This window comes from Vicugna pacos, chromosome 16 (genome assembly GCF_048564905.1).
Source record: "Vicugna pacos chromosome 16, VicPac4, whole genome shotgun sequence".
Lineage (NCBI taxonomy): Eukaryota > Metazoa > Chordata > Mammalia > Artiodactyla > Camelidae > Vicugna > Vicugna pacos.
This window is the reverse complement of record NC_133002.1, coordinates 57,537,528-57,557,326: the sequence shown is the minus strand read 5'-3', so window position 1 is coordinate 57,557,326 and position 19,799 is coordinate 57,537,528. Positions and strand designations below refer to the sequence as shown.

General features: G+C 45.9%; 1 protein-coding gene across 1 annotated transcript; it reads left to right on the top strand.

Annotated features, from left to right (window-relative positions):
• The first annotated feature begins 1,743 nt into the window (after window positions 1-1,743).
• Window positions 1,744-18,711, top strand: LOC102527702 (CMRF35-like molecule 1). Its single transcript, XM_015235260.3, has 7 exons — window positions 1,744-1,847; window positions 12,369-12,698; window positions 14,088-14,184; window positions 14,961-15,073; window positions 16,835-16,857; window positions 17,184-17,333; window positions 17,837-18,711. Exons 1-7 carry the CDS (start codon window positions 1,805-1,807, stop codon window positions 17,990-17,992), a joined length of 912 nt encoding a protein of 303 aa, XP_015090746.1. The 5' UTR covers window positions 1,744-1,804; the 3' UTR covers window positions 17,993-18,711.
• Window positions 18,712-19,799: the final 1,088 nt, after the last annotated feature.

Genomic DNA, 19,799 nt, shown 5'->3' with positions numbered 1-19,799 from the left:
GGGGACAGGGAGGCCTGCTGAGGTAACTGACTCACGTAGATATCAATGGCCAAGTAAGGACAAGGGTCTCTTATGGGACTTTGAGGACACAGCACCCCCAGAATAGCCTGATGCTCCTCCAGTCCCCAGAGGCACTTGTTTGGAGGAACAGACTCAGCAGAGATCACTCAGAGATGCTCTGAGGATTCTCTTTTCTTGATTCAAAGGGGAAATCTCTGTTCTTGATCCAGGATCAGAGGGTTGGACCACAGGCAGAAATTTGAGCAGCTCAGAGACTATTCATGCCTTACTGCCTGTGCCCAAGAAAGGAAAGCTTACTCTGTATCTCTCGAAGCATCTGCCCCTTGTGTTTCAGGTGCACCATCTTGCTTAATTCCTCAGCCATTTCTCCTGGAAGCCAAACAGGTGTCCCTGTTTGCTGAGGCCTGATGTCTCTCAGCATAACTGTACAGTGCTATGGGCCAAGGATGAGTTTGCCCAGCAGTGGGGACCAGGGGCTGACCTAGCTCTCACCCCATACTGTTGACCTTATGGCCTGGAGATATGTAAAGTGAGAGACTGATTCTGGCCACATCCTGGGAAGCCCTGTCTTATCAGCTGCAGTGTTTTTCTGTGCAAATAACCCTCCTGATGCCTACCCACTCCTGATGAGGATGTGAGTGGCTTCTGTCTCTGCCTGGGACCCACTCACTCCTCAAGATGTCACAGGGTATGTGTGGCACACAGCAAAAGTGGATCGAGGAGCAAAATATGAGAAAGAACCAATCCTTTTCCAACCTCTGGGCTTCACCCCAGGCCTTGCTGGGACTCTGATGGGGGAGAGAAGTGGGAGCTGGTCACAAGGTTGTCAGAAAGAGGGGAGCCAGATGGGCAAAGCTGCTGTTTCTTTTTTTCCCACTTCAACAGGCAGTTATTATAAGGTGTGTGTTGGAGGGTGAGGGGCGAGGGGTTAATAGCCATGAACAATGAGCTGGATTCTTCAGGAAGGTATAATTGACAAGTTTCTGGAGGATTCAGGCTGGAGTCGATATCCACGGGTTCTCACCTTGTAAGCTAGGGCACAGTGATCAGAGTTTCGGGTATGTTCTCAGGACAGAGGCCCTTCTTGCCCATTGGACCAGTACTTCCCTGTGCATGTGTCTCTACTCTTTGAGTCCCTTTCTTTTAGTAGGTATTTTGGGTTTTGATATCACCCTCAACCCCTCATTCCAATCTCTGGTCTAGTTGGAATCTAGAATCTCTCCTCTGGTGGAGCCTGTCAGCGAGAACAGGCTACAGCCTCCTTCACCTTCCAACCCTTCTGCTTTCGGCCCCCTCATAATGCAGGTGAACTCCTGATCCTCCAGACTCCTAGGAATTTGACTACCCCTGAAGTGCCATGTATAGGGCATTGTGTCCATCAGACTTGGCTCCCCACTTCCTCTCTGAAGGAGCTGGGTTTCCCCCAACCCAATCTTCCCACCAGAGGGGAAGGCTTAAGTAAGAGCTGGTTGGACCTGGTGGGTCCGCAAACTTCAAGACCAAGAAGGCATCACAAAATTTCTTCTTTTAGAAAACCCACCATGACTCTGGACAGGGAGGTATTTCTCAAGAATTTATTCATAATCTCTTCTTGCATTGCTAACTGCCTTGAAATCTTACCCGTTCTACCTCCTTCCTCTTTTAGTTATTCACCAGTGGGAAGGGACTGAAGGAGGAAGTGCAAGAGCAAGAGTGAGCGAAAGCAGAAGGGTTGGAAGATGAAGGAGGCTGTAGTTGATTTTTGCTAAGAGGCTCCATCAAGGGGGACCTGTGTGAAGAGAAGATGCACCTGCTTCTGCTCTTCCTTCTCATCCTCTGGCTTTCAGGTGAGTGGGCCCTGGGTCTGCATTCATGGGGAAGGCTTATTGGGCAGGAGGAAGTGGCTGGCGGGGTGGGGGAGGTGATCTAGCAAGGTGACCTACTGAGAAACCAACCCCATTTCTAAGTAGTTCCTCCCAGTCATGACCCTGTGTGTTTCATCCACTCACTCCCTCACTCGGTGTTTCAGTGCCCATGGTTGCCAATGCAGAAATATGGAGCATGGTCTTAATAATGAAACCAGCACCAGGCATAACTCCTGACCACCCAGGGGCTGATAATTCAAATGGGCACATGGATGGGTTCCCTAGTCAGGGAAAAGCAGAGGAGCCCTGGTTGCTCAGCAGGGCTGGTGAGTACTCGTTCTTGCATGGTCACCTTCTGGAATGTGTGATGAGCAAGGGAAGGCTCTGGGGAAGGAGTGAGGGTAAAGGGAGCCTGGAAGGAAGGGAAGCAGACTGGGAGAGAGAGGTGATTCTAGACTTTTAGGGGTAGAAGGAAACAGTAGAAGTCGCTGAAGAAGTGGAAAGGTCAAGAGGAGGTAAGCTTGGTAGAAGAAGAGGAGAGGAGGGGCTGAGAGGTGAACAGAGATGGAGGTTGAAGTCCTTGAAGTTGAAGGGTACCATTTTGATTAAAGGGATGCTGGGGGGCCTCAGAGCTCAGTGTTTGGGTGCCTTCTCTATCTAGAGTCACTCTCTTGTTGATCTCATCTTCTCTCTTGGCTTTAAATACCGTCTCTATACAGATGACTTCTGATTTTGTATCCGTAGCCTGGACATCTCCCTGAACTCAAGAATCTTCTATCCAATTGTCCATTTGACAATTTCACTCAGATGTTGACATTTCAAATATGACCTGACCACATCTTCACCCCTCGAGTCCCTTCCTCTCCCATCCTTGTGTTCGGCAACTCCATCTTTTCAGGTGATCAGGCAAAACCCAGGAGCATCCATCTCTCCTCTCATATCCCATACTAATATCTTGAAAATGTAAGCCAGAGCCTCTCTCTCCTCTAGTCAAAACCCTCCAATGACCTCCTAGCCTACTCAGAGTGAAAATCCAAAGTCCTTACAGAGGGTACAAGATGCTCACCATCTGGGTACCCTCATCACATCATTTCTCTAATCTCCTACTCCGCTCCCTGTGGCTCAACTCACTCCAGCCACATTGGCCTCTTAAATGTTCTTTGATCATGCCAGACACACTCCTGCCTCAGGGCCTTTGCACTTGCTGTTCAAACTGCCCATAGTGCTCTTCTTCAGATAGCCACAGCCTCCAGTCCTCATATCGTTCACATCTTTCCTTGTCACTGAGGCCTTCATTGATGACTCCAATTAAAATAGTAATTCTTCTGCATTGTTTTTCTCCATTGTTTGTCCTCTTCCTTTCCCTGCCTTGAAAGAATGTAAATTTCAGGAGGGCTGGGATTTTTGTGCCTACAGCCATACCAGGTGTAGATTAGACAATAGTAAGTATTAGTTGAATGAGTGAATGCATCTAACGGAGAGGGAACAATATGATTGCCTCCTGACCAAATCTTTCTAGTTCCGCTTTCTTAGAACTGAATAATTTAGAGTCTTAACATTAACTGGAGAGGATATTGCCCGTGGGAATGTAAAATGGTGCAGCAACTTTGGAAAACAATTTGACATTCTTGAAAATGTTAAACAGGTGGTTATCACATGACCTAGCTGTTCCACTCCTGGGTATATATCCAAGAGAACTGAAGACATTTATCCATGTGAAAAACTTGTATGCAACTGTTCATGGCAACATAATTCATAACAGCCAAAAAGTGGAAACAACCTAAATGTGTATCAGTTGATGGATGGATAAGTAACATGTGGCATACCCAGACCATGGAATACTATTCAGCCATAAAAAGGAATGAAATACTAACACATGTTACAACCTGGATGAACCTGGAAAACATTAAGCTCAGTGAAAGAGTCCAGACACAAAAGGCCATACATTGTATGATTCCACCCATATGAAATGTCTAGAATATGTAAATTCATAGGGACAGAAGGTAGATTATTATGTTGCCAGGGGCTGGGGGAGGGAGTAAGGGAGAGGGACCACTGATAAGTATGGGGTTTCTTTCTGGGCTGATGAAACTGTTCAGGAATTGGTGGTGACGTTTGCATAGTTTTGTGAAAGTTCTACAAAACCACTGAGCTCTACACTTTAAAAGGGTGAATTTCATGGTATATGAATTATATCTCAATAAGGAAGTAATCAAGGAACAGAGAGAAGTGTCAGGAGCAGTCAAGTTCTGAGGAAAGTTGCTGGGTAGCGTTTGCCATTCTGTGGTCACCTTTGGATCTGAGGCTCCAGAAGAGGGTATTCAGGGCACCCAGACACCCCGATGTGACCTATGACTCTTTCATGTGGTCTAATTTGATTATTCATCCCATCAGTCATGGACAAGAAAATGATACTTCCAAGCAGTGATAGGTGCTGCGAACAAAGCTGAGCTAGACGCCCTGACACAGTGAGGGAGACTCACGGGCCAGTGGGAGTGCCTTTCACAGGGTGGGCTTACAAGGAGCCCCCTGAGGAGGAGCCATCTGAGCTGAGACCTGGAAGACAAGAAGGAGCAGGCACTTCAGATCAGAGACAGCTTTTCAGGCACAGGAAGAGCAAGCGCAAAGGCTCTGTGGTGGAAATGAGCTTGGCCTTGGTACGGCTAAGGAACGGAAAGGCCTTGTGATGTCCTTCCTCGCTTCGCAACAGCCTGGTGGGGCCGATTGGGAGGCTACTATTAACTATTTGGGGAAAAGGTCTTAGGGGAGAAGAGAGATGTGTGGCTCAGCCTAGAGTTTTGGGGTAGAAACTGGGTGAGAAGTTAGGAGACAAACTGAAAAGCAAGGAATGCACTTAAAGGACTGCTTGTTCCCCCCCGACACCTGGGAACAGGGGAACTTGGCGGTGAGCAGTTTTGGGTAGTGCGGGTGTGTGCGCTTGCATGCTTTGGTTTAAGAATGATCTCGAGGCAGAGTGGGAATTTTTCTCTGAAGCGGAACAGACACAGCTGTGTGCTAGTAGGAACCCAGTTGCCAATGTGAACTTCTGTGCCACCTGTCACCAGCATCTCCCATGGAAATTCTGATTGCAAGTAGCACATTTAACCAGCACTGCTTCCCTCTTCTGAAGAGTTCACTGTTTTAAAAGTACACACACACGCACACACACAAATCAACCAGGAAGTTCCCACCGAGCTTTACAGCATTCATTTTCTGTGAGAAAAGAGAGAGACTTTCAATTACCATAAGTTTTTCACAGAAAAATTAGCTGCCTTTCCCAACTGAAGCCTCACCATAAGTGGTGGCAGAGATGGACAAGATCGCAAGTGTGCTGATCCAGATCCAGGCGGGTCCAGTCCTGACTGTTAGACAGTGAGCCAGTCACCTCCCCACTGGGGCCCAGCTTCCACTTGATCAGGGATTAGTCCCCATCATCTGGGCTGAGAGTAACCATGCATGATGAGGGTGCTGCCTCTTGGAGCTCTGGGCTGCCCCTGTGCGGGAGGGTTCTGACAGCAGTACTCTGCCATTGTTCATGGGGAGTGGGCACCTGGATGGAAGGGTTGAAGATGTGAGTGGATAGAGAGTAAAAGGGGCAGACCTAATACTAAATGCTCAGTTGAGACATGGCAACCAAAGATGCAATGGCTATCTACATCAGAGTCCTAGGGTTGCTGGGAAAAATTACTAACTTAGTGGCTTAAAACAACACACATTTATAATGTTACAGTCTAATGATCAGAATTCTAAGATGAGTCAGCAGGGCAGCATGCCTCCTGGTGACTCTGGGGGGAGAATCCGATTCCTCAATTCTTCCAGCTCCCAGAGGCTGCCTGCCTTCCTTGGCGTGTGGCCCTACGTCACTCCAGCTTCTGCTCCATTGTCACCTCTCTTTTGCTCACTCTGATCCTCCTGCCTCCTTCTGCTAAGGACCTTTGTGATTATATTGGGCCGCCAAGATAATCCAGGATAATCTCTCCATCTCAAGATCCTTAATTTAATTACATCTGCAAAGTTCCTTTTTTGCCATGTAAGGTTTAGGTTGCCTATCACACTATTAAACAGCCCTATCCAGGCATTTATTTCTCCCCACTATGATTTGGAAATAATAAATGCTCATTGTTGGCACTTAGGAAAGTACAGGAAAAAAATGAAGAAGTTAGTAAAAATAAAGAACCTTGTATCTGCCTTAATGCCCAAGGCAACCAGTTGTTAACATCTTGGTTTACTTCTTTTTAATCTTTTTTTTTTCTATGCCTATTTTAAAAGTTAGTTGAGATTTTACTGTGTATGACATTAAAAAAACCCTCTCATTTTCACTTCACACGAGAATTTTCCTCATAATTAAAAACATTTCTAAGCATAATTATCAGTGCATTATATTTCATTATATACTTTATCATTTTCCTAATTGATGGATGTTAACCTTGTTTCCTTTCTTTTTGCTATTGTAAATTATTTGGTAACAAATCTTTGGGCACACTTTTTTGTTAGCATCTCTGGTTATTTTCTGAGGACCAAATCCTAGAAGTATAGGGCATGACTGTGTTTGATGCCCACAACTGCCTTATTGCTTTCTGTATGGTTGAATCAGTTATATTTCTTCCAGCAGCTTTTCCGAGTGCCCAGTCCATCCTGTCCACGTCAGCAAAACGTAAGCCATTAAAACTTGGTTGGTTGGATGTCTGAAAAATGGCGTGTCTTCCACATTTTTTATTTGCTAGATTATTTAAATTAGATATTTGAGTTTTATTATCCACTGAATTTCCTCTTTGTGACTTGCCTCCTCTTACTGCTCATCAATTTTCTGAATGGGGTCTTAATGTTTTTCTTGTATACACTCTTCATCAAGAGAAACACTATTAAGCCTTTTCTGTGTTATGTGCTCTAAATATATCTCTCAGTCTGTTCTTTGCCTTTTCAGTCCTTTTTAAAATTAAAAAAATTTTTTTTTTTGCAGGGGAGTAGGTAGTTAGGTTTATTTATTTATATATTTTATTATTAATTTTTTAATGGAGGCACTGGGGATTAAACCCAGGACCTTGTGCATGCTAAGCATGCATTCTACCACTTGACCTACATACCCTCCCCCTCAGTCCTTTTTTTAAAAATTGGTTTTTCCAAGAGCTACATTTGCATATAGTCAAATTCACTGACTCTTTCTTGTGTGATGCAGTCAGTCCACTAATTTTAAGTTTAGAAAGTTCTCCCTGTCATCCAGAATTGTATAAAGATTCTCTTGTACTTTCTTCCAGTTTAAAAAAATGCTGTGCTGTTTTATGCTGACCTCCTTAATCTCTCTGAATTTACCTAAATGGAGCATACTGAGAGGTGACAGGATAGGGTTATGTCCTAAACTTTCCCTTCCCTGCTTATCTTTTTAGTCTTCTATGGTATCTGTGAATTTCTTAAATAGACAAGGTTTGTTTTTAGACTATTGACTCTGTTCTACTGATATGTTTATCTAGTCTTGTTAGAATTCCATGCTGGTTTCTTTATTATGGGCTGTACCATTTTACTATCTGGAAGACAAGTCCTTCCTCGTTACTCATCTTTAAGATGTTAAAAATTCTTGTCTGTTCATTTATTCAAATAATATCCAGTATAATATATTTTATATAATATTTATTATGTATAATACACATACAGATACACACATGTGTATGGATAGAGGTTATCTGAAAAAATGTACATGTTCTAAAAATGTTCCAGGGATTTTGGAGTTAAATTTATAAGTTTATTTGGGAAGAAGGTAAATCGTTACAATAAATAGCATTTTTATTCAGGATCATAATACAGCTCTTCTTTTATATTTAAAAGTTTATATCTGTCAAGAAAATTTCATTGTGTTTGTGTATGATTTTTTTTTCTGTAAGCCCTGATTGTTTCTGTTAAGATTATGCCTAGGTATTTAATGTAACTTTATTACTATTGTAAGTGAGCGCTTTTCCACTTCACCCTCCAACTACTTATTACTGGCTTATAGGGAAGCCATTTATTTCAATATATTTATTGGGTATTTAGCCACTCTATTAAATTCCATTATAAATTAAAATACTTTAAAACTTAGATTTAAAATTTGTCTCTAAATGTTATTATTTCCCCCCAATAATTATATGCTATTTTTCCATGTCTCATTACATTGCCAGAATTTCCAACATCAAGTTACTATATATATTGGGAACTCATTATATATACATATAGGGAAATCATGTTCTTGATTTCATTTGGAACGTCTATAGTATTTCACTGTTAAAAATAATTTGGCTGTTGGTTTATCTTAAAAATTTCTTCATTGTAGAAAATATCACATATACACAGTGATATGTGGATACAGAATCAATGTCCAGATTTACACATTATTATAAAGCACACCAATGTCTTGCAATTGTGGTATTTGCTGAGGCTTTTAATAGATAAAGATAAAGGAAGTCTTACTCTTATTGTGCTAAGAGCTTTGAAAAACCATGAATAGGTGTTGAATTCTCTCAGGTACTTTTGTGTGCATCTGTTGAGATGCTCATATGATTTTTCTCCTTTACTCTGTTAATGAGGCACATTGCACTCGTTGATTATCTAACAGCCAAACAATTTTGCATTCTTGGCATAAATCCAACTTGGTGATGATGCATTATCTTTCTTAAATGTCTCTGGATTCAGCAGGGTGATTTTTTTGTTTCAGACTTTGCACTATATGTTCATAGGTGATATCTGCCTGTAATATTTCTTTCTTGCTCTGCCCTTGTCAGATTTTGGCATTAAGATTATGCTAATCTCACTGAGTGCATTTGGGATTGCATCCTCTTTTCCTTTGTCCCAGAATTTTTTGGTGTAGGATAGACATTATTTCTTCCTTCAGTGTTTCCTAGCTATCTCCATTGAAGCTGTATGGGTCTGGAGTTTTCTTTTGTGGAGGTTTTTAATAATGGATTTGATTTATTTAAGTAGCTGTAAGATTATTCATGTTTTCTGTTTCTTTTTGTGCTATTTTAGCATTTTGTATTATTTTTGCCGAGCACCTATTCCACCTAAAATTTCAAATTTATTGGCATAATCTTGTTTAGATGTCCTTTTAGTATCCTATCCCATTATTACCTTATCCTTTTATTATCTAAGGTGTGCAGGATACATAGTGATGTCCCCATTTTCATTCCTGATATTCATCATTTAGTTCTCTTTCTTTCTATCACGAACATCTTACTAGGGTTATTTATTTATTTACTTTTAACCAACTTTTGGCTTTGTTGATTTTTCCTTATATATATCTTTTTTTCTACTTCATTGATTTTTTTAACCTCATTATTTTGGCGGAGGGTATCGCTCAGTGGTAGAGCACATGCCTAGCATGCACGAGGTCCTGGGTTCAATCCCCAGGACCTCCATTAAAAAAAAAAAAGTAGTTAATTAAATAAATAAACCCAAATAAAGTAGTTAATTAAATTTAAAAAACTTTATTATTTCCTTTCTTCTCCTTTCTTCTTTCTTCCCACTTCTCCTTCTGTTCTTTTAACTTTTGAAATACATGTTTAACTTATTAAATTTAAGCCCTTTTTTTCCTAACATATGCATTTAATACCATAAAATGTCCTTAAGCATAACTCTAGATGCATCCCACAAGACTCTTTTAAACGAAGGTATAATTTACATATAGTAAAATGTATAGATTTTAAGTGTACAATTCTATGAGTTTCAACAGATGTGTGTAACTTGTAACTCCTATCAAGATACAGAACATTTCCATCACCCAGAGTTCCTTAGTGCCTTCTAGTCTTTCCCTGACCCATGAATCACTTCTGTAATTTCTATCACCAGAGGTTACTTTGCCTGATGTGCACTTTCACATAAGTGGGATCATGAAGGGTGTTCTATTTTGATCTTTCACTCAGCATGTTTTTGAGATTCATCCATGTCGTTTTGTATGTCACTAATTCATTGTATCTTATTATTTTGTAGTATGCGATTGCTGTGAATATGCCACCATTTATCTATTCTCCTGTTGGTGGGCATTTGAGTTACTTCTAATTTGTGGTCATTACGAATAAAGCTGCTATGAAAATTCTTTTTTTTTGTGGACATTTGTTTTTATTTCTCTTAGATAAATACCTAGTAGTAGAATTTCCAGATGTATGATTTGTTTTATAAGAAAACCACTTTTACAGTGTTCCAAAGTGGTATGTAAAGTAGAAACAACCCAAATGGCATCAGCTGATGGATGGATAAACAAAATGTGGCATATCCATAGTAGGGAATAGTATTTAGCCATAAAAAGGAATGAAACACTGACACATCATAACATGGGTGAATCTGTAAAACATTATGCTAAGTGAAAGAAGCCAGACACAAAAGGTGGTACACTGCCTGATTCCATTTACATGAAATGTTCAGAAAGGCAAATCCATAGAGACAGAAAGTATGTTAGTGGTTGCCAAAGGCTTCAGGGAAGACAGAAGTGGGGAATCACTGCTAATGGGTACAGGGTTTCTTTCTGAGTTGATGAAAACGTTCTGGAATTAGATAGAGTTAATGGTTGCACAACTTTGAGAATATCTTAAAGACCACTGACCACTTTCAAAGATAAAATCTATGATAGGAAATTATATATATATATATATATATATATCTCAAGTTCAAAAGTGGGCAAAAAAGTAAGTCCTTAGCCTTATACGCACTTCAGTTAATTTTAGAAAGGAAGAAAATTATCACAGTCTTTGACTTAGCAAATTAGGAAAAGATAACAAGCAGTAATCTCAAGGAAATGAAATTATACATGTGAGAAATTAATAATTCAGGAAATAAAAAAAGCAAAATTTACTAACTAAATCTCAAAATGGTTTAACACAGGAAAAAAGTAGGAAGGGGAAAATCAGTGAGGAAGGGAATATTATGGCACATGTAATCAATAAAATAAACAGCGTGTGTAATCAAAATTTGTTATTATAAAAGGTATCAAAAGTTTAATTGTAAGAGGATGCTTTATAATTGCAGAATTTTAGGCTAATATATACTCCAGAAAATAGGTAACTTTGAGGGAAAAAGAAAACAAAAGAATATAATTTATTAAAGAATGAGAAAAAAAAACTTGAATAAGTCAATATTCATGGAGAAAAAAAATTTAAGTAGTCAAAGAATTTGCCCCAATAAAGATTTGCCAGATAGTTTTGTGGACAAATTTTTAAGATCCTAAAGAAACAAAAATTCCTTTGCACTCTTTGTGTTGTGATCTCAGAGCACCAAAAAATGGAAGTCTGCCAGGTCAATTGTGTGAAAGCAGCAGGTCTCTACTATTAATCCTGATAAAGACGCACAAAGGAAACGACAGAAAGAACCTCCCTTAGGAGGATGGGTCTGAGTTGAGCCCGGACAGCAGGTTCGGCTGGCAGACAGAGTTTGTGACAGGCTGGATCGCTGCTGCTTCTAAACAAGCCAATGGTTTAAAATCGAGTGGTTCCAACCCCAAACCCAGATTTTGGGCTACTCCAGAAAAATGAAAAGATTCAAAATTATGTTGCCCGCCTCCTGCATGAGGACAATGGGCTGAGGGGGACAGGGCCGTGCCTCTGCCCGGGGCATCTGCTCTCTGGATTGCCGTGGTCCTCGCTACTTCCCAGGGTCTGACGCTGAGACCTAGTGACCGCTGCCATTTTCCATCTTGTGTGAGTGTTATTTTCTTACAGTAAAGAAACAACGCTCTGTATCCTGAGTCTTTCAAGGGTGAGGAAGTGAAGGAAAGAAGAAGAACATATAAGAAAATGCTGCTTTACTCTGATACCTGCCTTACTGCAGAGTTACAGTGTTCAAGACAGGATGGACTGGCATAAGGACTGACAAATGGATCAATGGAATGGAATGGGGAATCCATCAATAACTCACAGATTTGCTTTTTGACAAAGGAACCAAAGCAATTCGATGGGAAGACGACAAGACCTGTGTGATGTGGATTCCACAGTGTGGGGGGCCAACTGGCATCCCTGTTTTGGTCGACTTCAGAGGCATTCCTGCCAGGGTGGTTTATCGTAGAACCACTAGAAGCAATTAGAACCATTAGGAACAGCTTCTCTTAGGAACAGCTGGGTGATGGGGCCTCTTCACCTGGACCTCTGAGGTCATCAGTACAAAATCATCTTCCGTGGAAATGGGTCCTCTGGTCTTTCCTCCCCATCAGGCCAGCATAACACAGACGATCGCAAAACCAACAAACAAAAATTGATTGAAATATAAAGACTTACTGGGCATACACAGGGAGAAGGGGTGAACTACAGGAAGCTATTATTGCTCAGTGTCAACATTTTGTTTCCTTGAGATCTGTGGTTGTGCTTTTATAGGATTTTCCTGGTGGCTTGACCCAGTGGAAGTTTGAAGGACAAAATGTCTTCGTGTGTAAGGAATATTCCCTCCTTCAGTTTTACTCAGGCCCTTAGTTCTAGTGAAACTCTCCACAATGCAGGAGGCTGTGGCCCTGCCCTCAGGGTGGGAGGTGACAGGTGCATGGTTTGTGTTTTCCAGGTTCAGCTGCCATCACGGGTCCAAAAGCAGTGAGAGGCCTGGAGCAGGGCTCGTTGACTGTGCAGTGTCGATATGGCCCTGGGTGGGAGACCCATGTGAAGTGGTGGTGTCGAGGAGCTCACTGGGGCAGCTGCAAGTTCGTTGTTGAAACCACTGGATCAGAGAAGGAGGTGAAGAAGGACCGTGTGTCCATCAAGGACAATCAGAAAAATCGCTCGTTCACTGTGACCATGGAGAAGCTCAGGCTGAACGATGCAGACACTTACTGGTGTGGGATTGAGAGATTTGGAACTGACCTGGGCGTCCCAGTTAAAGTGACCGTTGACCCAGGTAAGAATATGTGTACGTGTGGATGTGTCTTCTCAGGGCCTGCCCTGTCCTGGTCCCTGGGGTCCATCTTAGGTGACTTAACTGTCATGCAGAGGGAACTGTCACAGGGGGTGGGTGAGTCCTGAGGTCTCATAGGACCCCCACTGGCCACTTGGGATGGGGAGGGACAGGGCTTCCCTTAGATGCTCTCATGGCTCCCAGGGCCTCCTCTGGGATGGGATCAAGCCCTTCTTGGCACATTATTTTTCCCTCGGCACAATCAGTGCCTGAGTCTCTTGCTCAAGGAGATAAATATGATGGTCACAGTTTCAGCCTATGGGCAAAAGGGACCCTCTTCCATGGACCCAGAGACCCCAGTTCCTGCCAATGCTTTCCTGGGAGCTTTGGTGCCCAGGGGTTCCTGCCCCTTCTGAAGTTTGGGGCTGGGACTTCATAGCTGCTGTTCCCACCCCCTGTTCCATATCCAGTCCCAAAGAAAGAGACCCAGCACAGCGAGGGTGCTGTGGTTAATTCCTGGGGTCTGAAAAGGCCTCCATAGTCAAAGGGCTGCATTCCTGGTGGCTGAAATCCCATCCTGAGCCATTTACACGTACGGGATTAGGGATGTTCTCTTCTGAAGTCCTTCTAGAATGCAAACACTTCTGGGCACGTTGGCTCAGGGGTCTCAGTGCCTTGGTGTGAATGAGTCTATCTGTTGGGCTCTGCTTCCAATGACCCTTGGGCAGGTGGCACCAGCTCAGAGGGCTCCTGTGTCAAGGGGGGCGGGCACACAGCCAGCAGAGCCCCCACCACACCCGGAGCCCTTGAGGCACGTTATACTTGCAAAGCACAGCACGATCATTGTCTCCTTGAATCCTGACAATATTCCTGAGAAATACCCATCCCCATAGTAGAAGCCTAATAACCTGCCCCAAGTAAAGGCTCTTCCTGAACCCTATGCTTTTGTTCAGGGCTGTCTTGACCTTTGAAGTCACAGATCTTGGGTGTGTTACCCCCCGGGGAAGCCCCCATTCTGCTCCTCTCCTTGCTGGATGCATAAGATGGGGGGTGGGCATTGGCCGAGGCCTGGTCATAAGCAGCTGGAGTATCTAAATTTCAGCTGAACTCCAGCTGCCCGTGTCCTGGGGCAACCCTGGGCCCCTCTAACCTTCCAGGTTCTGGTGTCCTCCCTGGACCTGTGCCAGCCCCTCCTGCCTCTGAGTCTCTGAGGCTCCTAGAGGCCAGGGAAACGTGAAGGTCCAGGCTATAGGCCCCTTTCCGTGGCCCTGCTCCAGAATCCTCAGGCCAGGGCAGCCCATGCTCCCTCCCATCCCCCAGGTTCAGAGCCACGGGCAGGGCTGGGGGCGGGTGAGCAGGCCGAGCAGTGTGTAATCTGGTTTATACGCCAAGCACCAACTACAGTGCCGACCACCACCTCCACTACCACCACGTTCACAGCGCCAGTCACCACGGGAGACACCAGAGGCCACCCCTCCGACGGCAGCAGGTAAGCCAGCTCAGATTGTGCTGTTCCCGGTGGCCCACTCCTCCAACGGCGGGACCCTCTGTAGTCCTGGGTCCCAGCCAGAGCTTGTCTCCGGACCCTCAGGCTCAAGAATGCTGGGGGCTCCTCTCACTTGCTCTCACAGCTCAGGAAGCCAGAAATGAAATCAAGCTGTTGGCAGGGTTGGCTCCTTCTTGGGGCTCCAATGTAGACCCTGTCCCAGTCCTCTTTCCTGACTTCGGGTGGTTCCCTTGACTTGTGACAGCATCAGTCCAGTCTCTGCCTCTGTCACCACGTGGCCTTCTCCCTGTATGTCTGTGTGCCCCAAGTTCCCTTTTATAAGAACACCAGTCATTGGATTAAGGTCCATCCTAATCCAGTATGACCTCATCTTAACTTGACGACATCTGCAAAGATCTTAGTTCCAAAGAAGTCACCTTCCCAGGTTCTGAGTGAACACAGAAGACAGAAGGGTAAGGGACACTGTCCCACCAGTGTGGAGGCCAGTGTAGAAGCAGGGAGGCCTTTTCGGAACCTGTTGCCATAAAATTTCTCCTTGGCTTTTAGACCCATTGAAACTCTTTGTGGAACCCTCTGCTCCTTTTTTAAAAAATACATCTTTGAGGGCACCCAGAAGTGGGGGTTCCCAGGCTGGAAACCACAGGCCTGTAAGTCAAAAGGTCTAGTGGTGCGTGTCTGACACTGCTGCCAGTTGGGTGGGATAAGGCCAAAGGCGGGAGGGGGGCTGGGGTGCATGAAGCATCCTCTGTTGTTCGCAGCAGTGTCTTCATGAATCTCAGCGTCCTCATTCCCCTCGTCTTTGCTGTGTTGCTGTTTCTGTTGATGGTGGCCTCACTTGTGGCTTGGAGAATGATGAAGCGACAAAAGAAAGGTGAAGGGACCTGGCTGTCACTGGGCTGGGGCTGGGCTGGGTGGAAATGTGTGGGGAAGTGTGTGGGGCTGATGGCCAGCATGATCATTCGGGAGCCATCTGGTCACACAGTCTGGAAGGGACGCTGTCCCAAAGGCCATGGCAGCTGGTAGTCTGATGGGGCCGGAGGGAGGCCTGGAGCTTGTAGGTGAGCCCATGAGGTTTGGGGCTAGATCTGCCTTGTATTCCCTCCTTGCTCTTCTCGCCTCTCTGCTCAGCCTCCCTGTCTGTTTCCTGGTTTGACTCTTGCTGACAGAGGTGGCATGGTCTTAGACTAGCAGCCCTGCTAGGGTACCCAGACACTTTAGTAGAATTCGTGTGGTTTCCAAGGAGGTACTGAGCTGACATAGGGACAGAGAGAAACACACACACACACACGGATGTATACACACATGAATGAATTACACACATGCACAAACACATGTACCCATGTGTGCATGCCTGCACACACAACATAGCACACACTCGAATGCCCACACGGTGCCTGGACATGTGTGCCTGTACACACAGGTGAGCTCACAAATGACAGATGCATGTGCAGGTACCCACACATACACAGTCCTCTGGGTTTCAGCAGAAAGCTTGGTGGCGACTCCTAGTTTTGCTCCTCCTCTGCCCTGGCCCTTTCTCAGGCTGACCTACTTGCTCTGTGTAAACTTGCCCTTTCAGGAAGGGCGTCTGCTCACGAGCCTGTGTTCGTCAATCACGAGGTCTGGCCTCAACCAAACCCTTTTCCTGTCTGGCTCCACTTCCACATTCTCACAATAATTGCACCTCTTCCTTTTCCCAGAACCCACTGGGACCCAAGCTATCATGGGGCCCAGCGGTAAAGTAACACAGCTCCCTCCCCCACAGCCTGGGGAATCTTGTGGTCTGGGAAGAGGGGAGCCTAACTCTTGTTCATCACATCTTCTCCCAAATGTACTGTCCGTGATCTAAGTTCTAAGTCCATTCTGCCCCCCTCGGTATCTAAGAGCCGAGGGTGTTTAGGTGTCGTCTGCTGAGGGTGTTTCTTTGTTGTCTGTAAAGCAGGAAGGGTAAGGGTGGCAGGGGGAGGGCAGGGACAGAAAGAAATAGGAACCAGAGAGCACCTGAAACTGGTCCATACAGTGAACCACTTAGAGGGCAGCTCGGAGCAATCCTGTCTCCGCAGATAACTTGTACTGGTGGAGCACGGCCAGCGCACCAGGAAAGCACAGGAGAAAAAGGCTTGGTCACTCAGCAGCCCACACCGCCCCGGGAGACTAATCAGAATTCAGTGGGATGAGGGTGATGACATAGCCATAAATCAAGTGCCCTGGGAGCTGGGGAGGGAGGGATTCAACAGCTTGGGGGGCTGGGGAAGTCAGGTGTGACTTTGAGTTGACCCCTGAATGACGAATCAGGTGGGGAAATGGTGGAATTACAGTCAGGACTTCCATCAGAGGTTGTGGGCTCAGCCACATCCCAGGGGAGTTGATAGCTGGCAGGGCCACCTGAGCAGCTGATAGGTCTGTGATGGGGAGAGGAGGTGGGCCAAGGTCTCATTTTTCAGATGGAGGAATGGAAGCTCAGAACTCAGGTGAAGTGACCAATGTCCCAGAGTGTGTCATCTGAGGAGTCAGAATTAGAACCAGTCTCCTCTCTCTGAGCCTGGAGCCTTATCCTTTCTCTTCCCCAGACCTAAGCACGCCTGTGAGTCACTGGATGGGCTTTCTAACTCTAATTGTTTTTGTCTTTTAGCTGCTGAGATATCCGCAGAGCAGGTAAGAGAGTCCCCGAGCTCAGACCAGAGACATCAGCCAGCTCCTTTCCCTCCTTCCTCATTTTCCATCTCCCAGGAACACAGAGATCCAAATGTATCCAACAAACCCTGTGCCAAAATGTCCATGTACTCACAATCCAGCTGCACTGCCTGGGCAAGGGCCCTGGGAGGATGCTGGAATCAGCCAGAAGGGAGGAGGGCCAGGAGAGGGCAGGCGTGGGAGACAGAGGAGGTGGGGATTGTAGAGGAAGCTGAGAGATGGGGTCCTGGGGAGGCAGAGAGCCAGGTGCCCCTCCCTGGAAGAGAAACCTGTGGGTCCTCTCCTAGGTGCTTCAGCCCCTGGAGAGCGACATCTGCTATGCAAACTTGAGCCTTCAGCAGACTGGAAACTCCTCTGGCTCCTCCCGGAAGAAGGCCTCCAGGAGCTCCTCCTCTTCTGCTCAGGCCAACCAAGTGGAAGTGGAGTATGTCACCATGGTATGTGCTTGGTGGGGCTGCTGTGGGGCTCAGACAAAACCTGCTATTGCCCCCTCCTTTGAAGATGGGCTTTCTCCAGCCCATGTGGGCACAGAGGAGGAGGGTGGGCACTGGGTGAAGCTGCAGTCATTGAAAGATCAGCCTACAGAGCTCCCGCTAGTTTTTGGCCTTTGAAAGTGCCTGCATAGCAGGTCTCAGCACTGGGAGACTCAGAGCCGGGTCAGACGCGGTCCTCGTGCTGATCAGGGGAGACCCAGACAGGCCGAGTGACCGGGGATTCCATGCACAGTGTGCTGCCCCAGCACAGAACTGAGGGAGAGGGTCTTCTGCTGTGGCTGGAGCTCAGGGTGCCTGGCAGAGTGGAGGGAGGGGAAGCTGGAGGGCCTGGGAGTAGATTCCAGAAGCCCTGGACGGTCTATCTCCCCAGGCCCCTCCAAGGCCTCCTCCATCTGTGGGCACAGCCTCCTGCCAGCCTCTCTAACCCCGAGGACATCTCATTGCAGGCTCCCTTCCCCAGGGAGGACATTGCGTATGCAGCTCTGTCTTTGGACACCTCGGATCAGGAGCCAACCTACAGCAACATGGGGTACCTTAGCACCCACGTTCCCAGCAGTAGCCATGAGGAGCCCACGGAATACAGCACCATCAGGAAGCCTTAGCCTGTGCTCCACAGGCCCCTCTCTGACTCTCCTTGAGGCCTGTGGGCACATTCCTGTTTCGTCTGCTTTCTGCTTCCAGCCCCTCATGGGACCAATCAGTGACTGAGGCCTCTGCCTGATGCAGCCAGCATCATGGCCAGCTTTGGTTTGGGCTCAGAACCTCATCTCAGGGGGCTTCTGGGAGTTAGACAGGGGTCTTTCCACATCCCTTTCTCTCCCACAGAGGAGGGGACTAGGGATACACACTGGAACTGCTGAGGGGGTAATCATGATGATAATGGTAATAATAGTAATTAATCTTTATTTATTGCTTACCATGTATGATGGGCTGAATAACGGTCCTCAAAGTTATTGGCATCCTAGCCCCCAGAATCTGTGAACCTTACCTTATATGGCAAAAGGGGCTGTGTGAGGATTTGGGGATGGGGAGATTATCCTGGATTGTCCAGCTGAGCCCTAAATATAACCACAAGGGTCCTTACAAGAGGGAGGCAGGAAGGTCACAGAGGGGAGGGGCAACGTGAGCAGAGGTCGGAGTGACGGGGCCAGGATCCGTGGGATGCCGCAGCCTCCAAGAACTGGAAAAGGTGAGGAGTGGGTCCTTTTCTGGAGCCTCCAGAAGGAACCAGCCCTGCAGGCACCTTGACCTTAGCTGATTTAAACTGATTTCAGACTTCTGGCCTCCAGAATTGTAGAAGTATAAATTTGTATTGTTTTAACTAAGCCACTACACTTGTGGTCATTTGTTACAGCAGCAAGAGGGAAAAATTATGCTACATGGCAGGCACTCTTCCTTAAATGCTTTACCTACAATATCTAATTTAATCATCACCACAACCCTATGAAGGCACCTTTATTATTGCCGCCATTTTACAGATGAGGAACCAGGGTACAGAGAGGTTTCAGTGACTTACTAAGTTTTATCGTTGGCAAGTGGATAAGTTGGTATTTGAACTTGGGCATTTTGGCTCCAGAGTCTGGAGTCTGGGCCACCACCCCAGACTGTATATAAGGAGGTGTGTGTGTGTGTGTGTGTGTGTGTATAGCTACTCACATAGGGATAGTCAGTGAGTATTTACAGATGCCGGAATTACTGGCTTTATTCTAAGGTCCTGGCAGCTCTCCCTTCAGAATATGTCCTGAATCCCTTTCCAGCTTGTCATCTCCGTGGTTACCAGCCTAGTCCAAGCCACCTTCCAGCCCCTGCCTGGAGTCTCTCTTGTTCCCCGCCCCTGAGTCCTTTCTCCTCCCGGAAGCCAGTGTGATCTTTTTAAAGCACAGACCTTACTACTCCCTGCTTGTAACCTTCTGGTGGCTTCTTCCACAGCCCATGGCCACCCCGGGATCCACGGGTCGCTGCCTGCCCCTAGGACCCGATCCCCGGCCTCTTTGCCGCTCACTTGCTCTGCTCTGTCCATACTGGCCTTTCTTCTGTCCTTCTAACAAGACGTGCTCCCTTCTCAGGACGTTGGCACTTACTATTCCTTCTTTCTAGAGTGTTCTTCCTACAGATATATGAATGGTTAGCTTCTTTTCAAGATCATATCTCAGCCTCTCAAGGTGGCCTTCCCTGACCGTCCCAACAGCAGTACCCCTGCCACGCCTCTGATTTCTCTCTGTCACGTTGCCTTCACTACTTTATGAGCTTACTTGTTGCTGTGTGGGTTAATTGTCTCCCCTTCTCCATCAGGCTGTAGGCTGCCTGAGGGTGGGGACTTTGTCTCACTCACTGCTATATTCCCTGTGCCTAGTTTCATGTCTGGTACGTGGTGGGTTCTTCAATGTTCATGTGTTGACTGAATGAATA